The 24,664-nt window shown below is 44.7% G+C and overlaps 2 protein-coding genes across 8 annotated transcripts in view; one reads left to right on the top strand and one right to left on the bottom strand.

Moving 5' to 3' along the window:
- Positions 1-7,987, top strand: part of OSBPL9 (oxysterol binding protein like 9) — a 99,284-nt gene extending 91,297 nt beyond the window's left edge. For all 6 annotated transcript variants that reach the window (XM_025191355.1, XM_006035184.3, XM_025191354.1 and 3 more), the window contains 10 exons: positions 1,053-1,138; positions 1,428-1,602; positions 2,803-2,887; positions 3,164-3,274; positions 3,685-3,748; positions 3,854-3,994; positions 5,695-5,773; positions 6,407-6,498; positions 6,989-7,124; positions 7,248-7,987. In XM_025191355.1, the coding sequence (XP_025047140.1) occupies positions 1,053-1,138; positions 1,428-1,602; positions 2,803-2,887; positions 3,164-3,274; positions 3,685-3,748; positions 3,854-3,994; positions 5,695-5,773; positions 6,407-6,498; positions 6,989-7,124; positions 7,248-7,322 (1,044 nt within the window). In that variant the 3' untranslated portion in view covers positions 7,323-7,987. The remainder of the gene's footprint in view (positions 1-1,052; positions 1,139-1,427; positions 1,603-2,802; positions 2,888-3,163; positions 3,275-3,684; positions 3,749-3,853; positions 3,995-5,694; positions 5,774-6,406; positions 6,499-6,988; positions 7,125-7,247) is intronic.
- Positions 7,988-24,664, bottom strand: part of NRDC (nardilysin convertase) — a 42,534-nt gene continuing 25,857 nt past the window's right edge. The window contains exons 19-31 of one of the 2 annotated variants that reach the window (XM_006035182.1): positions 23,018-23,069; positions 21,772-21,922; positions 17,819-17,946; positions 17,189-17,351; positions 15,872-15,903; positions 15,386-15,524; positions 14,842-14,889; positions 14,327-14,379; positions 13,256-13,339; positions 12,424-12,514; positions 11,982-12,098; positions 10,493-10,582; positions 7,988-10,135 (exon numbers count right to left, since the gene is read on the bottom strand). In XM_006035182.1, coding sequence (XP_006035244.1) covers positions 9,938-10,135; positions 10,493-10,582; positions 11,982-12,098; positions 12,424-12,514; positions 13,256-13,339; positions 14,327-14,379; positions 14,842-14,889; positions 15,386-15,524; positions 15,872-15,903; positions 17,189-17,351; positions 17,819-17,946; positions 21,772-21,922; positions 23,018-23,069 — 1,346 coding nt within the window. In that variant the 3' untranslated portion in view covers positions 7,988-9,937. Of the gene's footprint in view, positions 10,136-10,165; positions 10,354-10,492; positions 10,583-11,981; positions 12,099-12,423; positions 12,515-13,255; positions 13,340-14,326; positions 14,380-14,841; positions 14,890-15,385; positions 15,525-15,871; positions 15,904-17,188; positions 17,352-17,818; positions 17,947-21,771; positions 21,923-23,017; positions 23,070-24,664 lie in introns of those variants that run through there. The other variant, XM_025191353.1, reaches the window with a different exon arrangement.

Below are 24,664 nucleotides of genomic sequence, written 5' to 3'. Positions count from 1 at the left end.
CCCTGTTTATGATGGGTTTTAGTGACACGTGTTTAATTGCAACATTATTTGAAAATGCTTTTCAGTTGGAAAGTAAGGGAGGAGTTGCCATCAGGTCTTCCAGTGAAGCAGTGATTAGCACGGTTCTGCTTTGTCAGCGGACATTAGGGAACAGTCCAACAGCTCCATCGTATTTCAGAGTCCATTGTCCAAAGCTGCTAAGCACTGAGCAATTTACTCTTGTTAAAGTGTTACTTCCCTTTGCTTTTGTTCATACTGCCAGTCACTAGGTAGACCACTTGTACAACTTCTTCCCCTTTTTCCAGAAGCTGCTTTTAGTTTTGCAGTGCCAGTATTGCTTCTCTTAACAGCACGAACAAAACATTAAGAGGAAAAGGATTTTTAAAATAACTGAGACTCCTGTTTCACTTGCCATCAGGGCACAGTAAACTAGGCAGGCCTTCAGACCTTCCTGCAGATTCTGTTTCAGTCTGGTTTCCCCTGAACAGCAAACTTGTTCCCTGACAGGCTGATTATTATTATTATTTTTTTTTTTCTCTGTTTTAAGTTGCTAGTGCATTTTTGTTCTCTAGCGTTGGCCCTCCCTGGCAAAATAAACCAGCTTTGTGTATGTTGCCTGGAGCCAGAAAGTAAACCCTTCCAAGCTAATAATTTAGCATTGGCTCTAACAATCGTAAGTATTAACCAAAAGGTAGTTAAGTCTAGGAAAGGAAATAATGCTCTTTTTGTTTCCTCTTTACACCTGCTCTTCTCCCACTTCCTTCCCCATTAAATTAAGACAGAATATGTTCATGGCAATAACCAGGTCAGGCCAGTGCTTGTTAAAGATCTGCTCCAGTTGTCAGGATATTGAGAGCTTGTGTTTCTCATTTAGCAGCTGTCTGACAGTGTGGCTTCCTCATTCAGTCATTACAGTGCAAACCCCTTGTGCAGTGTTTTGTCTCCCAAGTACTTTGACTGCCAGTGCAAGCCTTGGCAGTTGCAAAGCTGTCAAAGTTTTTGTGCAGACGCTAAAATACCTAGCTTCTGACAGACTATTTTTCCCTTCTCAGGTGGTTCTCCCAACATTTATTCTGGAGAGAAGATCTCTTTTGGAAATGTATGCTGACTTCTTTGCACATCCGGATTTATTTGTGAGGTATTTGACTTGCGTGTCACATTAATTGATTCTGATACTGTTTATAGACTCCGCGGTATGTCAAGAGATCATTGACTGTGTTTGAGGAGCATGTTTGTTCTCGATCCAAACTATACAAAACACATGTAGGTATCGTAGACTCAGCCTGCTATTCAATAAAATAACTGCCCTTTTCAGCTTAAGGTTAAAAAAATACTTGGAGCATGAACATTAGTTTGTGTTTCAGACAGCTTTGACTTTTTCTTGCTGACACTTTTTTTTTTTTCTTTCTTTCTCCTCCCTTCTTTAGTATTAGTGACCAGAAGGATCCAAAAGACCGAATGGTGCAAGTGGTTAAGTGGTACCTCTCAGCTTTTCACGCAGGAAGAAAAGGATCTGTTGCTAAGAAGCCTTACAATCCTATTTTGGGTGAAATCTTTCGATGTCATTGGGTATTACCAGGCACTGAAAATGAGGATGACATGGTTAGTTTTGTGGTCAGTTTGTTTTTTTTTTTCCTGCTTGGAACATGGTAGTAACTTCCACTCTTGGTTACCTTATGGACTAGAATGGTTTGTGCAAGAGGCAGAACTCGTACAATTCTTGGCTAACGAGCGTTCTCCCCTTCTCCTCCTGTAGGGCAGATTTTTCAGCCATCTCGCATTACACACTGCATGCAACTCCAGGAGCTTTTCCTGAGAAACCTTTATCATGTGGGAGATGTTGTTCATTATTTGTCTTTGCTTAAAATGTGCATTCCTTGTTCTCTGAGACATGGCACTTATGTCTAATCCCTTGTGGGCTGGCAGCAGAGGGTTGGTTTCCAGGAATGACTCCACTTGTACTTGAGCAAAAGCTGGTCCCCCAATTTTGTGACCAAAGCTGGAGTAAACTGGGAAAGAGCAGTCAGTGCCTGCTTTTTTTCTGTGTGCAGACCTAAGCAGGAGGAGGATGCTGCACATGCATAATATTCAGAGGCCACAAGTGTCACCTTCTCAGATCCTTCACTCGGAGTCCTTCAACCTGGGAAAATCTAAGCAGAGGGGTGGAAATACAGGGATTCTAGACAGTAAGATGTGATCTCTGAGGTTACTTGAGGTACTTACCTTCACTAGAATAGCTGAGATGCCTCCAAAACTTTTATTGCCACATCCTTGGTTAGGGGAGTGTTGAGAGCGGGTCCATTTTACAGGTGGAGAGCTGAAGCTCTAAGACTGACGCACTCAAGGTTTTATGCAGGGAACTCTGGAAGTCTAGATCTCATTTCCCCACCCGCTGTTGAAGTCACAAGGTCCTTCTTTTTGTTCCAGTATGTAGCCCTTTTATACGCGTCAACAAGTATTATTAGGAGTGGTAGCAAGACCTCTCAAGTAGAACTTAATGAGAAACCAAATAGGGTTAGAAGGCTGTTTAGAAATTGGGCTTTACCCAACTGCTTCTGCGTGTCTTTGGTTTCACCTGTCAGGTTGTTTTTGTAGAATGATAACTCTAAATCTGATAGACTACAGAAATTGGGATGTCCTTCAAAATTCCAGGGACCAATGTAAAATGTTCAGGCTGATTTGCGTAGATGCCTAAGATGGTGTCAAGTGCTGATTTTTATTCGTTTATTTTTTGTGGAAGCTGAAAGTGTCCAAAAAATGGTCCCCTGTGTCAAATGAAGTTAACTCTTTGCTTGTTTGCAGGAGCCTGTGTCAGAGGGACCAATCCCTTGGGTCAGCAGAAACACTGTAACATTTGTGGCAGAGCAGGTTTCACACCATCCTCCAAGTGAGTTGATTTAAAAACTCGGTCTTAAACATCTGGCCAGGAACTGATGAACAGTGAAGCCAGCTTTGACTTTTAGCCTTGAACAGATATTTTTTGTTTAATGATGGATGAGTTTCGTAAAACTGAAATATTCTCTGTAGATTGTTCTTCTGGGGGAGTGATGAATTCCGTACTGACAACTAGTATCTCGATGCAATATTCATGGTCCCAACACTAATTTTTGGCTATTTTAAATGTCTTGTTCTGTTTTTGTTAACGCTTTTCTCCCTCCTTAAGTTTCAGCATTTTATGCCGAGTCTTTTAACAAGAGGATACAATTCAATGCTCATATATGGACCAAGTCAAAGTTCTTAGGAATGTCTATCGGTGTTCACAATATCGGGCAAGGTATGTATGTGTATAATTGAAAAGCAAACTCTAGACTGTGAAGAAACTAATCCAAGAATGTTAATACATTTTGCTGGGAAGCTATAATCTTACCGGGCATGATGAGTATGCTTTATTTATTATTGCTCTTTTTGCATGGTATCGTTTGAATGCCAGTCTCAGTAAGCAGCCTGTGGTACTGGGTTCCACTCCATTCAGTTGGTCCCTGACTTGCTCAAGGCCTGGACTCCAGTGCTTTGAATATCCATGACTTACCTGTCCTCTGTCGTTTGTGGGCGAGTGCTTAAACACCTCCAAAATCAGACCATTACCCCAGTTTTTCTGAGAGACCTGTTTGTTAGTGTTCTAAATCTCAATACTAAAAGTGCTGCTGGTCATAGTAAAAAAAAAAAAAATCTCATCTTTCGTAGGGTGTGTTTCATGCCTGGACTATGATGAGCACTATATTTTGACTTTCCCCAATGGTTATGGAAGGCAAGTAAATGCTGTACCTATTTTTCTTAAAACATTATTGGAATTTCATTGAGCCACTGGTTTGTGTGGTTTTTAACAAGGCCTAATTCCGCTTTATCTTTGCAGATCGATTCTCACAGTGCCATGGATAGAGCTGGGTGGCGAGTGCAATATTACTTGCTCAAAAACGGGCTATAATGCTAGCATCACTTTCCACACTAAACCGTTCTATGGAGGAAAGAAGCACAGGGTCACAGCTGATATTTTGTAAGGCTCCTTTTCTTGTCCAGCTGACCTTTCTCTTTATGGAAATACTGACAGTTCTTTATGGAAAGGGAAGTTTAGATGGCTGTGTTCATTATCTAGCTGTAGCAAAAGATTGCTTCCAGTCATTATTATAGCAGCGGTGCTAATTATGGATCACCAAACTCATGTGGGGATCTCAAGTTAGGGTGTGCTTTAGCATGGGGGAGATGCTGCATTAATGTGAATCTACTCTTCCCCTGCTCTAGAGTTGTTCCTGGCCACTTCTTGCTAGAATAAAAAGATTTTGGCCATATACTTGAATAGCCCTTTGTATTTTTATTTCTTTACCCTAGAGTTTTTGCTGCCTTTGGGAGCATTTTTTTTCACTACCACTCCCTAAGAGAACTTGTATTTAATGTATACTGGTCTTTGGATTCCACCCAGATGCTAGTAAATGTTTAATTTGTAGTTGAATCTGGATTAAGATAGACTATGTATGTGAGGCTCTCTCTGTTAGTTTTTTTTCAATCTTCCTTTTTTTTCCCCAGTTTGAATCATAGCTGAAAAATTAATTTTAAGCTCTTCACTGCAGCAACTGTCTCTTATTTTGTGTTAAATCAGAACCTAGTATAAGGAAGTCCACCGTCTTGATTTGGGGCCTATACTATAATACAAATTGGAGGCAGGAGGTGAGTTTGACAGGGGCTGGGTTGTTAGTTTAGGCCATATTTAGCAGCTTGTATACGAATGAACTCTGTTCCAATACTGTCAGTCTGCAGCTGGCATTTTGAGAGAGGCCTGGGAGACTGAGATTTAGGTGCCAGACTCCCTCTTCAGCTTCTTGGCAAGTCTTCCCCTGGTGCTACTTTCCATCAGATGTTGGTTTTGTTTCTAGTTTTTTGGGAATTGCATTTAATCTCATTGGATTTGTAGACTGGGGCACTGTTGCTAACAAGCTGCATGCACAGTGCAAGTCCTATCTTTAGCTGATAGATCACACTTTCTCCTTGAGAGGGTAAGATGTGCAAGTACATTTCCACAAGTTTAAAAAAAGCATAGATCGTCTACTCACTCCTTTATCCTAGTAGCCACTCTCCCATGGCTATTCACGCTACATGCTCTTCAGGCCAGAGACTGTCTGAAATATACTGTGTTTTCGTGCATACAACACTTCGCAAAATATGATATGCACCTTGTTTTTGAAAGGCAGAATGAAAAAATTCCAGTGTTTTAGCTGAATAGAGCAGGGACAGCCTAATCTTCAGCTGACTCACCCTCCTCTCCCTGCTTAGGCTGTGAAATAGGAGGAGAGAGACCAGGAGCAGCTGGCAAACAACAAAATTGCCATAAGAAAGGTTAGCTTGATTTAGTAGAACATCAAGACCATTAGAGGAGAGGGCTCTTAACACCTGTGGAGTAGAGAGCAATGAAAGGTTAAGTCAATTGACTTCCTCAGCTGCTGAATAGTAATGCCAGCTTCTGCTCTGTAGAGCAGGATCCAAAGCAGGGTGCTTCTCTCCTGAGTAGAAAATCACTTTCCTTGCTTAACTCATACACCGCCTTTTGGGCAGGCTGATTTCTTTGGGTGGGAGGGGCCAAAGGTAGGTGCGTGTTAGATGTGAGAAATAACGGTATCACCTAGGATGAGGCCCTGACCCTGGTTGGAGACTTCAGGTGCTACTGTGATATGAACAATAAAATTCATCTTTCCTTCCATTTAGCTACCCAAATGACAAGAGATCCTTCTGCTCCATTGAAGGAGAATGGAATGGTGTCATGTATGCAAGATATGCAACGGGGGTAAAGCAACTTCTCTTGTTTTCATTGTCTCACAAGAACTGTGCTCCAGTATTTTCATGGATGGTAGACTGCAAAATGCAATGCAGTGTCCAGAGGGGCTCTTGCAGAAGTTTCTCTTCTCCTCCTTTTATATATGCATTCAGCTTAGTGGGTGGAAGTGTGAGGAGCTGATGAACACTTCAGTATACTTTAACCACTGCAACAAAAAACTGTTTCAACAGAAGTAGTGGGACCCTCCTATGAAGGTGAGGAGAGATTGCAGGAGGTGCCAAATGGTTTTGCACCAGCTCTTCTAGAATACGTTACATTTATTCTGACACTTTCTGAAGGCAGCTGGGTCCATAGGGTCACGCTAGTGAAAACTTGTGGCACCATATTTGGCTGCCAGCTCTCAATGCATCTATTGTCCAGTAGTAACTGCCGATGGGCTGGCTCTTAACCCATGCTTGCCTCTGCAGAACAGCTGATGCACTTCAAGTTCGTGCCCAACTGTTTTGCATTTTTGTAGTCATAATTGAGCTGTGGACCTTACACATCCATCCTCTACCAAAAACCATTAAGAAAAGTGTGTACATCCAAATGAAACCTAAACAAGTACCCTAATTCTTTGTTTTGAACAACTTTTCTCTTTAGGAGAATGTAGTCTTCATAGATACCAAGAAAATGCCTACAATTAAGAAGAAGGTAAGGAAACTGGAGGACCAAGAGGAATACGAGTCTCGCTGGTAAGCATTTCATAAAGCTGATGCAAAGGACTTCTGGCTAGTGCAGGGGCAGGCAGTTAGTTATTTGGGGCGGAGGGTTGCTTACTGAGTTTTGGCAAGCCATCGAGGGCTGCATGACAGGCGACCGGGGTGGATAAAAATTAATTTTCTAAACTTTTTAGGGCCCCGTGGGCTGGATATAATGGCCTGGCAGGCCGCATATTGCTCACCCCTGGGCTCTAGTGTGTAGTAGACTAGGATTTTCTGAGAAATAAAACTATACAATGACCTGAGTCATGGACTAGATCAGACTAAATCAGCACTGTGGGACTTGTTCAATAAAATGGAAATATTTAAAACTGGACCTTCGTTTCCCTACTTAATTTAATTGCATCAATGCATTAAAAGGCTTTAGTGTAGAATTAAGATCCAGTAATAATGCAGTAATGTGCCTTGTAGAACTGTTTCCTCCCATAGATCAACGTATTTAAAAACTGCTTTTTTGTTTAAGCCTATGGAAAGATGTAACTCACAACTTAAAAATCAGAGACATCGATGCAGCTACTGACGCGAAGCACAGACTTGAAGAAAAACAAAGAGCTGAAGCCAGAGCGAGAAAAGAGAATGAGACATCGTGGGAAACACGGGTGAGCTTTTTAGCAGTGGAAACTTTAAAGACTTGTGTTCGAATTTGTCACGTTTACATCATTCTTGTTGGTTTTCCACCAAAAAAATCTTAGATGTAATTTTCCCCTTCCTTTCTTTTCTAGTTATTCCATGAAGATGGAGAATGTTGGGTTTATGATGAGCCGCTATTGAAACGACTTGTTGCCAGCAAACACTAGGGGTTTTATAAAACCCCTAAAACATGCAAGCCTTGGCTTAGTGAAGTTTACATCTGATACCAGGATAGTCATCACTTATCAAGTATGGTCTTGTGGAGAACCTGTCCCCTCCAGTAACAGTGGTTCCTCTCTCAGGGATACTGGACTTACTGATGCAGATGAACAATTAAAACAGAAAACTTCTTGACTAGGACAGTAACTTATGTTGGAACTTTGCTGTTCAAATAGTGCATTCAGACTTCAGAGGCAGGATGTCTGAGCCTTTTTTTTTTTTTTCTTCCATGCTTCAGAAGCATAAATAATCTGGGCTGTGGAGCATACACTCTGTATAACCACTGTGAAGGACATGATGACATCTGGTATCAGTTGCATAATATTCCTGGGTCCTACATATATATATAAATATATACAAAATGCAAGACTTCATTTAAATCCAGTTAGGTTTGCAATGTGTAAATATGAGGATTCCTTTGATTTGGACAGTTTATTAGACAATGTTCCATCAATGTTACCTACCACCTGTATGATAAATCAAACCCCCTTGGCATTCCAGTGTCTCACCCAAAATAACTTTGGTATTTTATTTTAGAGAAGAAAAATGTAACCATAGATTACAATTTACGCAGTGCATCTCAAAGCTTCATAAAATAGATTTTTCAAACTTCTCTTATGGATTTGTATTTATTGATTTCTTAATAAACCTTTACAGCAAGATTGTTTTGAAACTGAGCTATGAGTTAAAAAGACTTCCAACTATTCAGTATATGGCAAACAATTTTTGTGAAAAATTAGCATTGCTGTTTATATAGAGAGCAAGTAAAACTTCCAGAAGAACACAAGTCACTTAAGAATGGGATTTAAAGGAATTTAGCCTACAAAGTCCTCAAGGTGCTTTGAAAATGGTAGTGAGCAGCAGTTTGATTTTTTTTACCCCTGAGCTTTGCTAGCGAAATGGAAAAGCTGGGCATTAAGTGTTTCACGTTACTCCCCTTGCACCTGGAGAGGACAGTGGGAGTTCCCAGCACCTTGGTGCTGGCCAGAAAAGCCACTGGAGTAATTCCAGTGCAATTTATTTAAGAGGTGAACAATATCAGAGTGACACTTGTTACTCTCTCGGCTAGTCTCTCCTCGTACAGACTAGAATACCCACTAGTCTACTACTGTACAATGCTAACATGGTGCCTTAAATGTATCCCCTCTGAACTCCAGTCTTGTCAAGTCGAAGCCATGCAAACGCTTCTGGTGCAGTAAATTAGTATTTTAGTTTACACTACTCTACATCTACCAGTTGGGAGCTTCAGCAAGGGAGGACTCCATCTTGGAGTAAGGGCAGCACCTTGCGATCATGGGGAAGTAGGACTGGGAGGGACGGCAGGAGGTCAGCTAGTCCAGCTGCACACTCAAGGCAGGATCATCCCTGACTAAGCCAGCCCAGGCAAATGTCTAACCTGCTCTTGACAAACGTGAGGGATGAAGATTCTGTAAGTCTCTAGCCAGCCTGTCCCCATGCTTGATTCCCCTTCCTGCTCCTACTCTATAAGTTCTTCCCCATTTCTAGACTATACTTCCTCTGCTACATTGAGGCCATTGATCCTAGTCCTGTCCCTTATGGCTGCAGAGAAGAGGGTCATCTACCCAAGGGTGATTCCCAATAAGATGAAGTACTTTTCCCTGCCGCAAAGGGAAATCTTAATTTCTTGGGACAAGAATAGTCCACCTGACTTATGTTGAAGGTGCTTTCTTCCCCCCCTGGTTGGTAGTGGAAGACTTGTAAGCTATGAACTGATTTGACCACATTCCTGTTCTGAAGACAGCTACTCATAGGTCAGGAAGTAGCAATAAAAACCAGCTTGTAACATGCATTGGTTTCACTTTTCTGTTCTGTAGCAGCAGTTGCCATTCTTTTAGTAAAATTCACTCTTGTCCATACTTCAAAGTGAGGACAGACTGCCATAACTAGACTGAAAATCTTACTTGATGGATGATCTCCAATCAAATAGCTCTTGGCCATGCTCTAAATGATTAACAAAGTTCACACTTACAATATGTTTTCTGCCAACATACCGCTAAAACTTCTCCCTCTACCCCATCTTCTTCCTTACTACTTAACAGGGAAAAGGGAGAACTGGCAACTGCTGCTACAGTTACATTCTAATGAAATTTAAATACTGCAGTTTAATTTGAGCTGAAAAAAAATTCATAAATGTAAAATAAAGACACAGTGGTAGATGCACAAGTACCCTCTCCAGTCCTCGTAGCATGGTCAGAATCATGCAGTGGACACGGCGGCCCGGACAGAAGAGGTTCTAAAGGTCACTGTGTAACTTAGGGCAGGTAATTTGCTGAACTGATATTCTGAACTGAGAAGAAAGACTTGATTTAAGAAAAAGACACTTATAGTAATCTCATCTCTATAGGCATTTTTTTAAGGAAAATGTGAGATCCAAAACAGTGGCTGATTTACAGCAGCTGTATGAGAACAAATTCTCAAGGAATTTAATTTTAGCAAGGGTGATCTTGCCTAGTGTTATCAGTACAGATTCATTTGCAACTAAATGAATTCCCTCAAATTTTAAATAACTTAAGCTACACATAATTGCAGGGCAGGAGGACATTTATTTTAATATTTTATGGTACGGGAGAACAGTCAGAGTGGATGTGTAAGCCTTGATGTCCTTGATACAAGTGACGTTAGCCATCAAGGAGGATGGGGGTAAGAAAGTTAGCTGAGGTATTTCATCACATGAAGAGTTCTGAATCTCAGAGACAGCTGTCACTTCTGAGTCCCCTTCATGTTTTCCAAATCCAACCACCTGAAAAGTTCAAAGGCCAGAGCATTACAAAGCATGACAGGGCTGGGGCTTAAAGCTTTTGTCACTTCAAATTTATGCTTCCTTCTCTTAACGTCCAAGGAAGATGGAATGGAATTGGGCTGTTGGCTGTCAGTGCCCATACGCTGTCTCTAGGTTTGTGTCCAACTATCACAGTACAAAAGAGTCAGTTAGCTTGCATGCTTTTTCACGGTCATGAGCTGAAAAACACAAGCGTAAGTCTAAAAATGGTTGCTGGAAGCCTGCTTCTAGAGGGCAGCAAGAAAAAGCTTCAAATAAAAGCCCAGCGATTATCATACATTGAGGCCCTGGAGGAAGCCAGTCCAAGCACATACTCACATGAACACTGAGCACTTTCCTCTCGCTCTTTCTGTGAGCCTGGAACCAGGCAACCAGATCTGATTTGGTAACAGACTTCAGTGCTTCAATCTAAACCACAAAAGTTGCACATTAGGTTGCTTAAGTGATTCCCAACACACTTCTGAACATCGTCTTCAAGATCATCCTACCTGCACAGGGAAGGTTTATAAAAGCTCAGATGTTACCATTTGGATTATGCAGCGTTCATGCTGGAGCACAAGGGGTTTCAGGACCTGTGTGACTACTGGGCAGACGGAGCCTGGCGCCCAGATGCCCCCTCCCCACTCCAAACTAGCTAGGGCTATATACAGCCACAGCAGTGGGCCAGCTGCTTACTACAGCTGCCAGAGGGTGCTGCTTCTCTGATCAACAGCAGATGAGCTCCCATTGGTCACAGCAGCAGCAAGTCCCCTTTGTAATAAAAAGCTGCAGCAAACAGCTGAGCAGCTTATTCTTAACTCAGCAACCCCTGCCACAAACTAATCCAGGTTCTACTGCACTGGTGACCTACAATGACATTAAAGCAATGCCTTCAGAAAGCAAGCTGAATAGGAGCCAACAGTGGGCTCTTGTTGCCAAGAAGGCCAGCAGCAGAGTAGGCTGCATTAGTAGGAGCGTTGCTGGCAGATGGAGGACTGATTATTCCCCTCTATTTGGAACTGGTGAGGCCACATCTGGAGCACTGTGCCCAGTTTGGGCCCCCCACTACAGAAAGGACATGGACAAATTGGAGCAAGTCCAGCAGAGAGCAGTGAAAATGGTGAGTGGGGTGGGGGACATGACTTCTAAGGAGAGGTTGAGGGAACTGGGTTTTTTTTTCAGTTTGGAGAAGAGAAGACAGAGGGAGTGAAGAGCTAGTGACCTGAAGGGTTGTTTCAAAGAGGATGGAGCTAGACTGTTCTCAGTGGGGGCAGATGACAGAGCAATGGGCTCAAGTTGCAGCAAGGGAAGTTTAGGTTGGATATTAGGAAACTCTCACTGGGAGGGTTGTAAAACACTGGAACAGGTCACCCAGAGACATTCTAGAAGCTCCATCCTTGGAGGTTTTTAAGGCCTGGCTTGACAAAGCCCTAGCTGGGATGATCTAGTTGGGGGTGGTCCTACTTTGGGCAGGGGGCTGGGCTACATCAGTGTTTCTCAACCCATGGGTCACAAAAATACATGGAAAAGGTTGCAAACAAACTTTAAAAATGGATTCTTCTTTAAAAGGAGAAAAAGAAACCCCAGCTTTTTCCTTGCAGGCTGGCAGAGTTCAAGCCTGCAAGGGGCTGCTTTGGGCCCCCCCTACCCCACAATAGGGGGCTGGGGCCAGCGGGTCAGGAGTGAGGGGCATGAGCCATCGATGTTTACAGATGGGTCCCAGTACAAGAGAGGTTGACAACCACTGGACTAGACGACCTGAGGTCCCTTCCAACCCTAAGTCTGAAAGCAAAGTCTAAGCCTGTTTAAACAAAGTTATGTTGACTACCTCACGAGCAAGCCTGTCGAAGAGGTACTGCTGCGTCACCACTTCATGCCAGTTCCTGTCCACTTCTTCCCCCAGATGGGAATCTTCGCATTCTTTCAGCTTTATTAGTGCTGTGACCTGTATTAAATGAAAATACCACTTCTCAGCAAATGAACCGAATTCAGATCCAGAAGGGCAGGTCCAGCTGAGGCTGCCATGTGCTGTATACTTCACAACAAAAGTGGATGTGCAAGTTAGAAACTGGGGACTGAATAAGGCCATTGCCTCAGCCCTGCCCAGGGTTTCCAGCAGGAGAAGCATCAAAAACCCATCAAGGAACGGAGGGTTAGTTCAGCTGCCAGCAGCACCTCTGCATCATTGCCACTTTCTCCTCCAAGCAAAAGTGACCCTAGGCACCTTCCCTGGTTATTGCTCTGAGTAGGAGATCTCCGAGTCGTTTTACCTGAGTGCTGAAAGCTTCATCGCTTAAATGCTTAATCTTTTCTTCAAAGCAGGAAAGGAATTCTTCTATCTTCTTGTCAACCAATTCAGAACTGAAATAAAAGCAACAGAGAACGGGATTGAATCATTTGGGGTGGAGGGGAAGCCAGCAATTGTGACTATTCGATGCCAAATCTTACAAAGCAAAGAGCAGCAGTTACTTGAGAAACATTTTGACCATTTGGTGAAGAGTGAAAATGTTGGACTTAACATCCCACCTCCTGGCTGAGGGATGCTACACACAGAGCTTCCTCCTGAGCAGCGCGGTAACCTGGCTGCCAAGAAAAATTGTGGAGTAAAGCAACAGTTTCATCAACCAAGGGACTGATGATCAGTAGGTATTATATCAGGGGCACTTAGAACTAACTGCCCTGAACTCCTGGTGTTTGGATGTTCCCTGTCCCCAAGAGCTTACGGTCAAAGCAGCACAGAGAATGCAAGAGCAAACTTGTTAGACTACAATCTTCTGAGGAGGAAGATGCAGGTGTATTGCAAAGGTCTCAAGCGCTCCTCACCCTCCTGACACTTGAGGCCCCTCTGTCCCTTGTGAACTGAGCAACACCCTATTTCAGAAACTAATGATTACAGCACTTATCTCCCTACCGTGGGGGCCAGGGGAGTGGTTAGGCTCAGAGAGCCTGAGCCTGCCCTTACCTGCTTCTCTCCTCGCACCTGGAGCCTGAACACACCTTTGTTTGCTTAGCTCCTCACTTCCTTCGGTGCCCTTTAATGGCACCTTTAATGGTGGAGGTGCTAGCGTGAAGTCTAACTGCTCTTATAAGTTTGGGACTTACTTGTACTTAGTTGCTTGTGTTGCCACAGTAACAGAGAAGCCAAGGATGCCTGAAGTATTTCTGCAGGTAGGGTACACTTGATAGCTGAAACCAAAAGGAGACAAAAAGTCATTTCCCAAGCACAGGCCATTTTATTTGCAGTGCCTAATGACCCAATGAGGCTCCTGGCAACACCTGGAGCAGCAGTTTTAGCAAGCAGGTGGCTGTTAACTATACTGACATTTAAGTTCTTTCAGCAAATGGACATAGGCAAGGGCACGCTCTTAATCCCTTTCAGAGCTCTGCAAATGTTTGGCAAGCAGGCAAGGGCAAATAGTCAGGCTGTGGGCACTCCCAACATGGGGATCTCTCACCCTGCAAGAATGCCCAGCAATCAGACTTCTGGGCAAGCAGGGTTACAGCAGCCACTTAGGACACATCTGCACCCTGCTAGGTGAGCCTTGGCACACTGCCAAGCAGGCAATGCCCACTCACACCCACAGCCAGACTAGTCCGCTGGCCCTGAGCATGCTGCCAGCAGCACCTCAAGCTCTTGTGCTACGGGCTTGGAGCTGCTCTGAACCAGCGACTCTGCAAATGCACAATGTGGGCACTGGCTCAGCCAGGAAGCTGCTTCGATGTACCTGCAGATCACCTCAAGGGGTGTAAATGGAGGATGATGCTGTTGAAGTTGTGAAGAAGTGCATACCATCTCAACAGCCCCCTTGGCTTGCTTCAATGATCGGGGAAAACTATACAAGTGGCTGCTTGGGAGAGCAGGAGGGAGATACCTTCAAGGAAGTCTACTAAGGAGGAGCGTGGCTGTGGAGCTCCCCACCAGGCACGTCCCACTTACACTGATCACCTACCCCCTGACCATGGACTCTAAGCTAGAAGGACAAGACCCTGCTGACTGGAGCTGGGTGTTTTCAGCTGAGTAATCTGAACAATTCAGCAGCCTGGCTGGTCACAAGGTTGCAGTTTTTATAGGACAAAAACTACTAAGTTGAAGGGTGCTGCTGACTGTGGCTGTGATCCCCAAATCCCCCAGGAGATGAAGCTCACTACACAGGATAAAGCAGCTGAACTTACCCAAGGGTTTGCTTGGTTCGCAGGAAGTCAAAGCAAGGCTCCTCCATGTGCATCTGAAACATGGATGATTTCAGTCAGACCCATTTCTACCTGCAGCAGCAGTTATCATCAGACCTAGCACATAACTGATCAAAACTAGTAACAGAGGGAAGCCACTTAAATCCCAATGGATCCCCCCCTTCCCATTATACCACGAAGGACAAAATGCTAAACCTGGACCCGGACGACAAAAGATCCTGGCACTTGAACCAGGTTTTGTAGGAAGAAGCTTACGTCATTGGGTTCCTCAGCAAAACACCTGGCTAGTTCTGTCCTGGCACTATGTCACCACACAGGTGGAGGTGCTCACTACCCAGAAATCTAATTAAAGTGGGCCACAGCATGCATGTCACCTCTGTGCTGCGGCCTCTTGACACCAAGTGCTGTCTTCCTGGCAGGCATTATAAAAAGCAGACGACTGCTGCTTGTACACATCACTAAGCACTGGACATTTCCTTGGATAGATCGACACTTACCACAAGCAGCTCCATGAGGGTGTATTCTCGTAAACTCCTAGCCCCCGACTGAAAAAAAATAGATATATATTCAGTGAAAACAACAGGAATTATTTTGTGCAGCTAAGAGCTACAATCCAAATCCCAGTACGGACCTTTGAGAAAGTGAGCCAGTACAGGAGGAGTGCAGCATTATGTATATTAATTTCCAAAAGAAAGGCATCCAGATTTCAGGCCTTCCATGTATCCTCATTTGGTTCTGCTTTGAGCAGGGGGTTGGACTAGATGACCTCCTGAGGTCCCTTCAGACCCTCACTTTCTGTGAGTCAACAAGCAAAGAGGAAGGTGACAGTGCTGCAAAAGGGTGTGGGGGGCACCCATAGGAGAGAGATAATCACATCAAGTGGTTTCAGGACCTTGGGCCGCCTCATTCATGGGGGGATAGCAAAATTCAGTGTGCTTTCTATAAAATCATCACCAAAGGACTGTTGTATACTCAGGACAAGCATCAGCAACTGCCACAGGGAAAAAACAAACAGATGTGCCCATATCTTCATCCTAATACCTGATAGTAGACCGTCACTTCTGAGTTGGCATCACCTTTGTTGAGGGCTTTCACCTTACAGAGCAGGTGCGTGTTTGGCAGGTCCACCACCCGGAACTGGACAGGGCACGGGTGTGCGAGGGGAACGAACTGCAGCTTTCTGAAGAGAATCCAAGCAGCGAGTGTCATACACCTGCCCATTCGCTGACCAAGGCAAACCACCAGTCTCACAACCCAGATGCCCCAGGAGGTGTCAAACTAGTCTCCATCCCTCCTCAGGCCACAACAAAATTAATAACATGTCCCATTTCACCTGCCACCAAGTCTGAACCCCCAAGGCAGATTTGCAGAAACTAGTGATGATACAGTTACAATGTTTCTTCTTGAACAGGAAATTCCAAGTTTCCAACCATGTCCCCACCCAAAAGAAGAAACCCGTTAACCAAAGGGCATAACTTTGTTATCTGCTTCCCAAATGGAAAGAAGGAAAAAAAATCAGATACTCACTGAACAACGTAATTCAAAAAGTCCTTTGACTCCTAGGAAATGAAGCATAAACAGTTGAGGAGAATGGGTTTGTCAGCCCCAGTATGTACTGCACCTATGCCCCCACCAGCCCTGCCCTCCTACTGTTACAGCACCAAGTCAGTCCCTTCCCTACAAGTCTAGTCCGTTATGCTGTAGAAGGGATCAGACATCTCCTATCCCGTATGTTGCTCAGAGGTTTTAGTCTCTCCATGTGGAAGCCAGAAAAGAAGAAATTAATGGGAGAGAAATGGCTCTCGGAGAGCGGGTCTGTAAGCAGGTTGGGGTATGTGCAAAAAGAGCAAGAGGGAAGGGCCCGTCTTGCTCGAGAGGCTGCAAGTGCTTGGAGGGAGCATGCTGTGCTCCAGTGATGGGAGTGCCAGCCAACACGAGGAGGAGCAGCAGATCTTACAGCAAGTGCTGCAGGCAGAGAGTGTCCACAATGAATTTATTTCACTCCCATGCTGCCAGGCTTCACGCAGATGCATGCAACAACGTCACAGCGCTGGCTGAACCCCAGCTGCCCCCACGATCCATGAGCCCACAAAGGCAAGTTGGTCATTAGAAGAATCCCTGTCCCTGACAGGACACTAGGAAGTTCCCCCCCCCCAGACTGACAGTCCAAGGACAAACATGACCAACTAAGGGAAGGTGACAAGTACAAAGTGAAAACAACGGGTTTGTTCAGGTCTTTCCTCCTTCCTAGCCACACAACAGCATGTGATACTGCAGGTGGGACTTGCCCTCGTCATACCTAGGTTTTAATAAAGGCCTGTTAGCAAGGTCAGACTCCTGGCTGGCCCTGCAGCTCTTGGGTGGAAGCCGTCACTGGCTTCTTCAGGAGTTTTGTGCAAGAGAAGATAGCAGGACTGGGTCTTGCACAGCTCCATTGCAGTCTGACCTTGCCATGGGCTGTACTTCCACTGGTGATTTTGGGGAAGTCATCTACAGCTGCACCAGCACAAAGGCACCCCAATGGTACACAGTAGGAGCACACTTGCAAACACATCAGGGGCAATGCCCTCAACTCATCCATTTCTGGAGCTTAGAGATAAGCTGAGTGTGCTTAAGCAAGCGGGTGAAGTCAACACTACCAATGTGTGCTATGCTGCACCCACAGCATTAATCAGGGAGCTGCACTTGGGAGAGAGATCCCCAGAGCTGCCAGCGCAGGAGGCCACAGGCTGTTGAAACGGCATCACGCATGGAGTTAGTGGCAACTAAGCACAAATAATGTTATAACTTGAGCCCTGATCAGCGAGCAGAGTCCAAGCTTCATTGGCTGAGGTGTGTACTCACTCGGCTTGTGAAGTTTCCTTGTACAAGACCCTCTACAAAGAGCTGAGACTTGAAAGCCTTGACAAAGGCTGAGAGCGATTCAATGGAAAGGCCTTTCATTAGAGTCTCGTATTTATCTATCATAGACCATCTGCTGTGCTCCAAAATCAAGAGACGCACATCTCTGCAACACAACAGAAACAGAGTATGCGTCACCCAACGGGGATGCAGAGCTCCGCATACCTCTCATAACATGCCCGGCATGAATTCCAGCACGTCCTCGCCAGCAGCCCCAAGTGTTGGGCAGCCTGCCTCAAATCCCAAGTACCCCAGGTAACCTGAGATGAGACGCTTGCTGCGCCAGCCGCTGAGGACCTCGGGAAGGTTTTAAGCCTGCTCCCCAGGACAACACTCTTAAACTGCCCAGAATATTCCCGTCACATTTATAAGTATTGTACTCCAGCCCTGGAGGCCCCAGCATTCGTTTTCACCACTGACTGCAAAATATAGCACAGCAAGTTGTCACTAAGGATGCACTCACTTGGCTGCTAGCAGGCCATCGTGACAACCGAGTTAAAGCAGAGAAAAGTCCATTCTTTACCACCACCCTAAGCCAGAGAAAGGCCCTGTTATCTCCCCATGGACACTTACTTGGCCAGCGTCTCCGGTTTGATGAGGACATTAAAGTAAGTTTTCTTCAGCTGCTCCGTTATCATCTCAAAAACAGCTGGAGTAAAACTGAAGTCTGACAAGTGGTCAATGATTAGCTGAAACAGCAGCTAGAAAGAAGAAGAAATGGTTTTGACCAATTTTAGCCCAGTATTTTTTTTGCCAGGAGGACTAAAGTGAATTCTGTCATACAAAACAATAATAGTTTGGGGACCAACAAGGCACCCAAGGGAATCTACCATTTCCCTTGAGATTCTGCTAAACTGGAGGTAGCAAATCCCTGGCACGTGGTTACCAGCCGTGGCCATTTCCAAACTACAGAAGTATGGCTAAACAGAAGGCTCCAAAGCCTGTTTCTGAGTGACTGTAGGATGCAGCAAAGTTCAGGAAGCAAGGAACATGTCCAGCTACACCAGTAACATGATCCAATGAAAAACACAGCACGAGGCCTGAAAGGAGACATTCAAAAAGACGTTAAATTAAATCATCCAAATATCATAGCGACGGTTAGTAATACTGGCTGATGTAACCAAATGCATTGAGCTGCTGTTTTCCTAGAACAGATGTATATTTTTGTTACATTTCTTAGGTAAGTTGTAAAAACAAAGCAACCCTGTCAGTGAAGACTATAAAGGAAGGGGAAGAGAAAACAGGATGGTGGAAGCAGCATTCAGTGATGGTGAAGAACAGAGTTAAGCAAGAAACCCTTCCTTCTACTTCCCCACGGACATAAACCCCAACTGATTGACACCTTCCAAATCCACAAGAGATCTGGTTCAGTCCAGTCCCAAAAGGTTTCAGTGAAATAAAGAAATGTAATATTTATTAGAATATTAGCACAAGTCAGCTGCAAATATAGGGCACAGGCTAGAGGGAAACTCAAGAACTCAGCAAATTCAAGATGACCTGCTGCCAACCCGTGTGCCACCCTCCTTTCCCCAGCCGGTACAGGTAAGAATCTATGAGCCATCACAGGCAGGCAGACTTTGGGATAAGTGTTGTTTTTTTGTGTTTTGGGGTGTACACAATAAAAGGTCAGGCCATAGACGTGTCTCTTTTATCGGTAGCTGACCTGCAAATTTACCTGTAATCCAGGCAACAACACATGCCGGAAGTGACATGGCAGCCTCCGTGAGGCACACAGCAGATCAGAGGAGACAGGCAGCACAGCGCAGGGAACAGAAAGCAGAGCAGCAGACTGGGTCGAGGAAGGGGACAGGAGTGGCACTCCAGAAGGGCGGAGGGCTAATTTGTGGCATGCTTGCCAAAAAAAGGTTGGCTCCCACTGCTAGGCATTTCTCCCTGCATCAGAGCAACAACGCAGTAACGCAGTGGTGGCTTATGGAAGCTAACTGAATAATTTTCACATGTTAATGCCCCAGCTACATTCTGAATTTTCATGTTTAAGAATGCAGCGAAAGGTGAGAATTCAACTTTTTTCTGCGTTAGAAATTCAGACCATTTGCCCTACAGACCAGTAGTAAGAAGGCATTGCAAAATAAGAGCAAGACCTGAACAAGTGAGAACGGAAGAGCAGCTCATGAGGGCTCCTCAAACCTGTGGGGTTTGCATTAACTGAAATGCCCGCTGAATAGCTGAAAGAACTCTACTTCATGAAACACCCAACACTACAGCCCCCGAGAGGAAGGGCTGAACCAACAACCACCTCTGTTCTCTGGCCCTCAAAAGGAGCCCTCCTCCCCACACCCCCAAACAAACTGGGTGGCCCAAGATGAAATAGTTCTGATGCTTCTGGAATAAAAGGCCCATCCAAGCATACCCCTGTGCAGGATGGAGTGAGCTGCACACAGGTGCACGTGCACTACGAGAGTGCAGATACAGGCTGCCTGCTATCGTAAAGCCCTGTCCCTTTGTTTTTGCCCCACTGGCATGGCCCTGTGTTGGGGGAGGAAGGGAGCAGACATCTGGTTATGCTAACTCCTGTACAGTAGAAGAAAGAGAAAAAGCAGTCTCCGGTGGAGGTGGAGAACACTGAACATGGCACAGATCAAAGAGCCCAGTGTGATGGGGGCCCTTTTCTATATGTTTTCCTCTCCTTCACATTGAGGATTTCGCCGGATGACAGACCCTGGCCCCACCTACACACAACACCTGCCATCAAGTCAGGGGAACCACTCACACTTTGTACTGTCCAGGGCTTTCACCTGGTTATGCCTGGTCTGTGTTTGACTCGAGTACTTGACGCAGGCAAGCCCTTTGTCTCCTTCCTGCCAGTATTCACAACAGCATCCAGACAGCACCTGGTTTTGTCTGCCGGCCAGCGGGCGGGGGAGGAAACGCTGCTTTTCCAAGCCCATTTTGATACATAAAGGGGCAAGCACTTGTTAACCTCCTAAGAACCTTAGCAGCCACAAAACATACTCCAGTGTTGTCGCTGCTGTTTTTTCTTTTAACAGTTTGTTTTAATTCTACCTCCTCCTGCAATGTTCAACTAAAGCAGTCCTCAGTGACAAACCGCCAGATAGAACAAGGCATTCTGGTTCATTATTTTTAGTTTATAAAAGACAAAAAAAAGTTTTTATAATTTAACCTGGAACAAACTGAGTGTTTCCCACTCTGTCCAATAGCTGAAAATGCAGGCACACAGAATGTACTCATCTTCCCTCCTACTGAAAACTGAACCCCAAAAGCTGTTACGGTTTGCAAGACTGAGTTTTTATAGCAGAAGCCGGAGTAACCTTAGGTGCTATTGAGAAGTAGCAGGTGTATGCTGAAAGAGGATGTCCAAAAGCACATTGGAAAGTATCTGCAGCTCCTTCAGGAGCTGCAGCAGTCCAGAGGGTGGGCGTTTCCCACAATGAAACTTCTCAACAAGTCTGACTCCGCTGCCGTAGGTAGGAAGTACAGCTGAATGTACGGGACTACGAAGAGCATATATAAACATATGCAGAAACAATATGAAAGTTGCCCTGTTTGGGGCAGAAAAGGTAGGAGGGAGAACAGCAAAGTACTAATGTTAAGTGTTTTACTGGTTTCTTGCGTGTATCATCAAATAGAGGATGCCAGCAAGGCTCCCCATTGCCCCTGGATCCAAGGCTCTTCCATACAAAATGAAGCAATAACAGCAGAGCTTTTATTGGACTCTGTGATTCTCTAGCTCTCCTCCCTTTCCAGGCTAGCCAATGTTTTGTCTGCAGCAGGATGGTTTTGCTGGGTTTTACATCTGGGACTGGTAAGAGAAGCTGATGGAGGGAATGCTGTGATGGGAAGAACTAACAGGTAGGGCTACTAACACTGCAGTGTTTCCTGACGGTGGTTGGGCTGCGAACTCTAGTCTTGCCTGGAACTTTTACTTGCACCTGGATCCCCTCTGCCAAGAGAGCTGCATCCTCCCCTCCACTCCTCACAGCTGTACTTGAGGGTTAAGTCTCCACCAAGAGCCATTCTTACCACAGTGCCTCCTGGGGGAGCTCACTTTGCTCTTGCACTCAGCAGCAGGAAGACTATTATGTACATAAAACCGTTACTATGAGACTACCAATAATCAAAGTTTACAGTCAAGGCTGTGAATGGTTTCTCAGCAAAGGGTTGGTCTATAGCAGAGGGGTCAAACTCGCCTAGCCCCACCAGCTGAATGGAGGGACACAGGACTGGTCCACGGGCCAGACTGGGATCCGCACCGCATTCAGTATCCCTGATAGCTGCTCTGGGATGTGCACCACATGCAGCGGGCACTGGATCTAGCATGGAGGGACAGAGTCTAGGGTCTGTGGGCCTACTAAACCAGAGTGGCTGGAACAGGCACTGCAGGCATCGTGCGTCCTGGGCCCTACCCGCCAGGCTGGTCTGGGTCAATTCAGACCCAGGGGCAGCACCGGGGGCCAGGTAACGGCTCTGTCGGCTGGATGCAGCTGGCAGGCCATACGTTTGACACACCCAGGCTGTAACAAAGACAATGCATTGCTCATACTTACAGGTAGTTTGTGATTAAATCCTTTCACTCGAATGATCAAACCGTGCTCTCCAGCTACCAGCTTGTATTCCAGTTGAGCCACATCCGCTTCATACGCAGGTTCAGCAAGGTTGTGGGAAAGGATGTTTACAAATGTATCAAACAGCACAACACTGCATGGAAACAGGGGCATGAGTGGGTGCCAAAAGCAAGCAGGAAAAAATACAAAAGCAAAACCAGCCTCAAACTCATTGGCTTGGAGGGAACACAACAAGATGCCTAACAGGAAGGAACTATTTCATGGGATAATTTAAGACATTATTTAAGATTTAAACCATAAAATGCAATACAAAAACAACTCCTATTTCGCCAGGAATTTAGCCCCATGCAACGTAAATAATCTGAAAAGCAAAGCTACGACCCTCTCTTCGTTAAGAAAACTCAGGGCTGACTACAGATTATTTTGGCAATAAACTAAAAGATATTTGCACCAAAAAGAAAAAACACTTGACTTTAAAAGTTGCATTGGGGAGCACATAAGTAAATGTTCTCCTGCACCTTTAGTCATTAAAAATCTAATGAGAATAAAGAATGTATATTTTAAACAACATATCAGTCCCCAGTATAATTTGAGAAAAACACACTTTAACATTTTGTGCAAAGAAAGATTCACAGCTTTTGTTTGAAGGAGCAGTTGCTTTGATGGAGATTTGATAGCTATGTAGAGATTGTATTACGGTAAGAACATTTCTTTTAATCCAGCTGTACATGCCACAGAAAACTAGCAACAAATGCTGTGGGTCTAACCAATACTTTCCCAACTAGGGATCTGGAAAAGTTTTTCAACAATAGATTCATAGATATTCCAAAAACACTGTCTGTGCAGATAGCTCCTCAGGGACTTGATTGTATAGCACTGCTCAACCTGATGGTTAGGACCCCACATGGAAGGACACAGCATTGCAGAGCTGTAATCAAAGGCTGTGTATAATGCACATATTACAGCTAGGAGTCATGCCCCTTTCGACACAAAACTCTTTACAACAAAATTCCGCTCCAATGGATTCCCTGCTATTTCTGCGTCCCTTCCCTTGGCAAAGTCCCTTTTCCTCTGACAACCCCTTTCACACAGACAGGCTCCCCAAACTCAACAGTAAGAAGTGAAATGCACAGAACCTGGTGTTCTAGCTGCAAGTTGGGGGGTTTTGTTTTAACTACACAGACGTTTTAGCTGCTCTGCAAGAGAGTGAATAAAAGGCAATCCTTACTTTTCTGCTGACTGCTGTATCAGTGGAGAGATCAGATGGAAACGTACGTACGCTGAAATAAAGAGACTGAAATGAGCAGCTGCTGAAACAATGGCAGTTGGAAGCAGAAAATGTCTTTAACTTCACACCATTTTTCATCTCTCATCAGTACTATCCTGTTGCACTTAGAAGCTGACCCCACATTTTCAGGTTCAGTTCTAGGGGAAATGTTTTCCTGAATATAACACTGCAACAGACAGGCCTTGAAATGCACTACTGCCCTAACAAAAACCTCACAAGAAAATTAAACAACAAAGAAATGAACCAATAGGAATAACTGGACTAAAAATACTAAAATTGCCCAAGGCTCACTGTACTGTCTTCAGACTAAAATCCCATGTCAGCTCATATTCAAGATAGACATTTTTTGTTAAATGGAAACTGTGTAAAGGGAGGCCCTTGCTAAAAGGGCAGCCTCGAACTAGTTTTCTGACAATGAATTAATGCCTGCCTCCCCTCCAGTGCAGCAGCCCTGGGAACCCTCCAGCCAGGAGGGAGCACGGTGGCATGCTTTTTCATTGGGAGGAGGCCACGCTGCCTCCTCCCAATGAAAAAGCGTGCCACCCTGCTAACACAAAGGTGAGCAGCCAGCAGGGCCCTTACAAGCACCGTGCAGGGTCACTTGCGCTGGACTGAAGTTTGCAGAACATGTGACCTTAAGTGTCACCTTCCAGGCCCGGCCGACTGGCCCGTGAGGGTGTTGTGGAGGGTTATCTGCTCCATACAACAGTACCATACCGATCCAGTTACAGGCTGAACCCTGCGTAAAAGCAGACTGATTTTTATAGTTTTTGAGAAAAATGAAAGTTAATTTATAATCAGAATAACGTGGTATTCTGAGCCACAGAAATGCGGTTGCTTGGCTATGACAAATTTTTACCTAGGTTAACCAACATAGACCCTAATAAATCCTGCCTCTCTCAAAATGCCAAGTGCATGTTAAAAAGAAGCAGAAATATACATTACAAAAACATGCAATTATTTTACAGGAGTCATGGGCAGTGCGGTACATGGTATAGGGACAGACAGTACCTAGTCGCAGCTGACTGAGACAGGGACGTGATGCTGCTTTAGAAGCAAAAGCGTCACAAGCTGCTTGCTCGCCAGAAAGTAATGTTCTGCATTTACTTCTGAAGTGTCAAAAGGTGAGGTACAACAAGAACAACTTCTAAAAATACACAGCCCCTATTTCAAAGAGCTTCCATCTTCAAAAATTAAAAAGCTGTTCCACTCAAAAAGTCTCTCTCAAAACAGCAGCTTTCTTCCCTGGGTCCCAATGATTCCAGATGACAATTCTCTCACTTCATAAGAAAAACATAAGATTTTTCAAACTTAGGTGGGTTCCTTCATTCTCACAAACCAAACCAGATTTTGTTTGCCAAATTCTGCCCTCAGTTGCCACTGTGATATATTTGCATCCCATTCTGAGCAGAGTGCTACCATGTGACAGTAATTATGGATTTTAAAGATCACTGCATTAGAAGTATATTACTACCCTTAAGAGACAAAGTCAGGGTTCATCTACTAACCTAAATATTTCCTACAAAGAAAAACCCAAGACCAGTTAGTAAAACTGCCAGGTCCTGATAGCTGTCCACAGACAAAAAG

This window comes from Alligator sinensis, unplaced genomic scaffold (assembly GCF_000455745.1).
Source record: "Alligator sinensis unplaced genomic scaffold, ASM45574v1 scaffold63_1, whole genome shotgun sequence".
NCBI classification, from domain to species: domain Eukaryota; kingdom Metazoa; phylum Chordata; order Crocodylia; family Alligatoridae; genus Alligator; species Alligator sinensis.
Note: the sequence above shows the minus strand (reverse complement) of the source record. Positions and strands in the feature narration are given on the sequence as shown.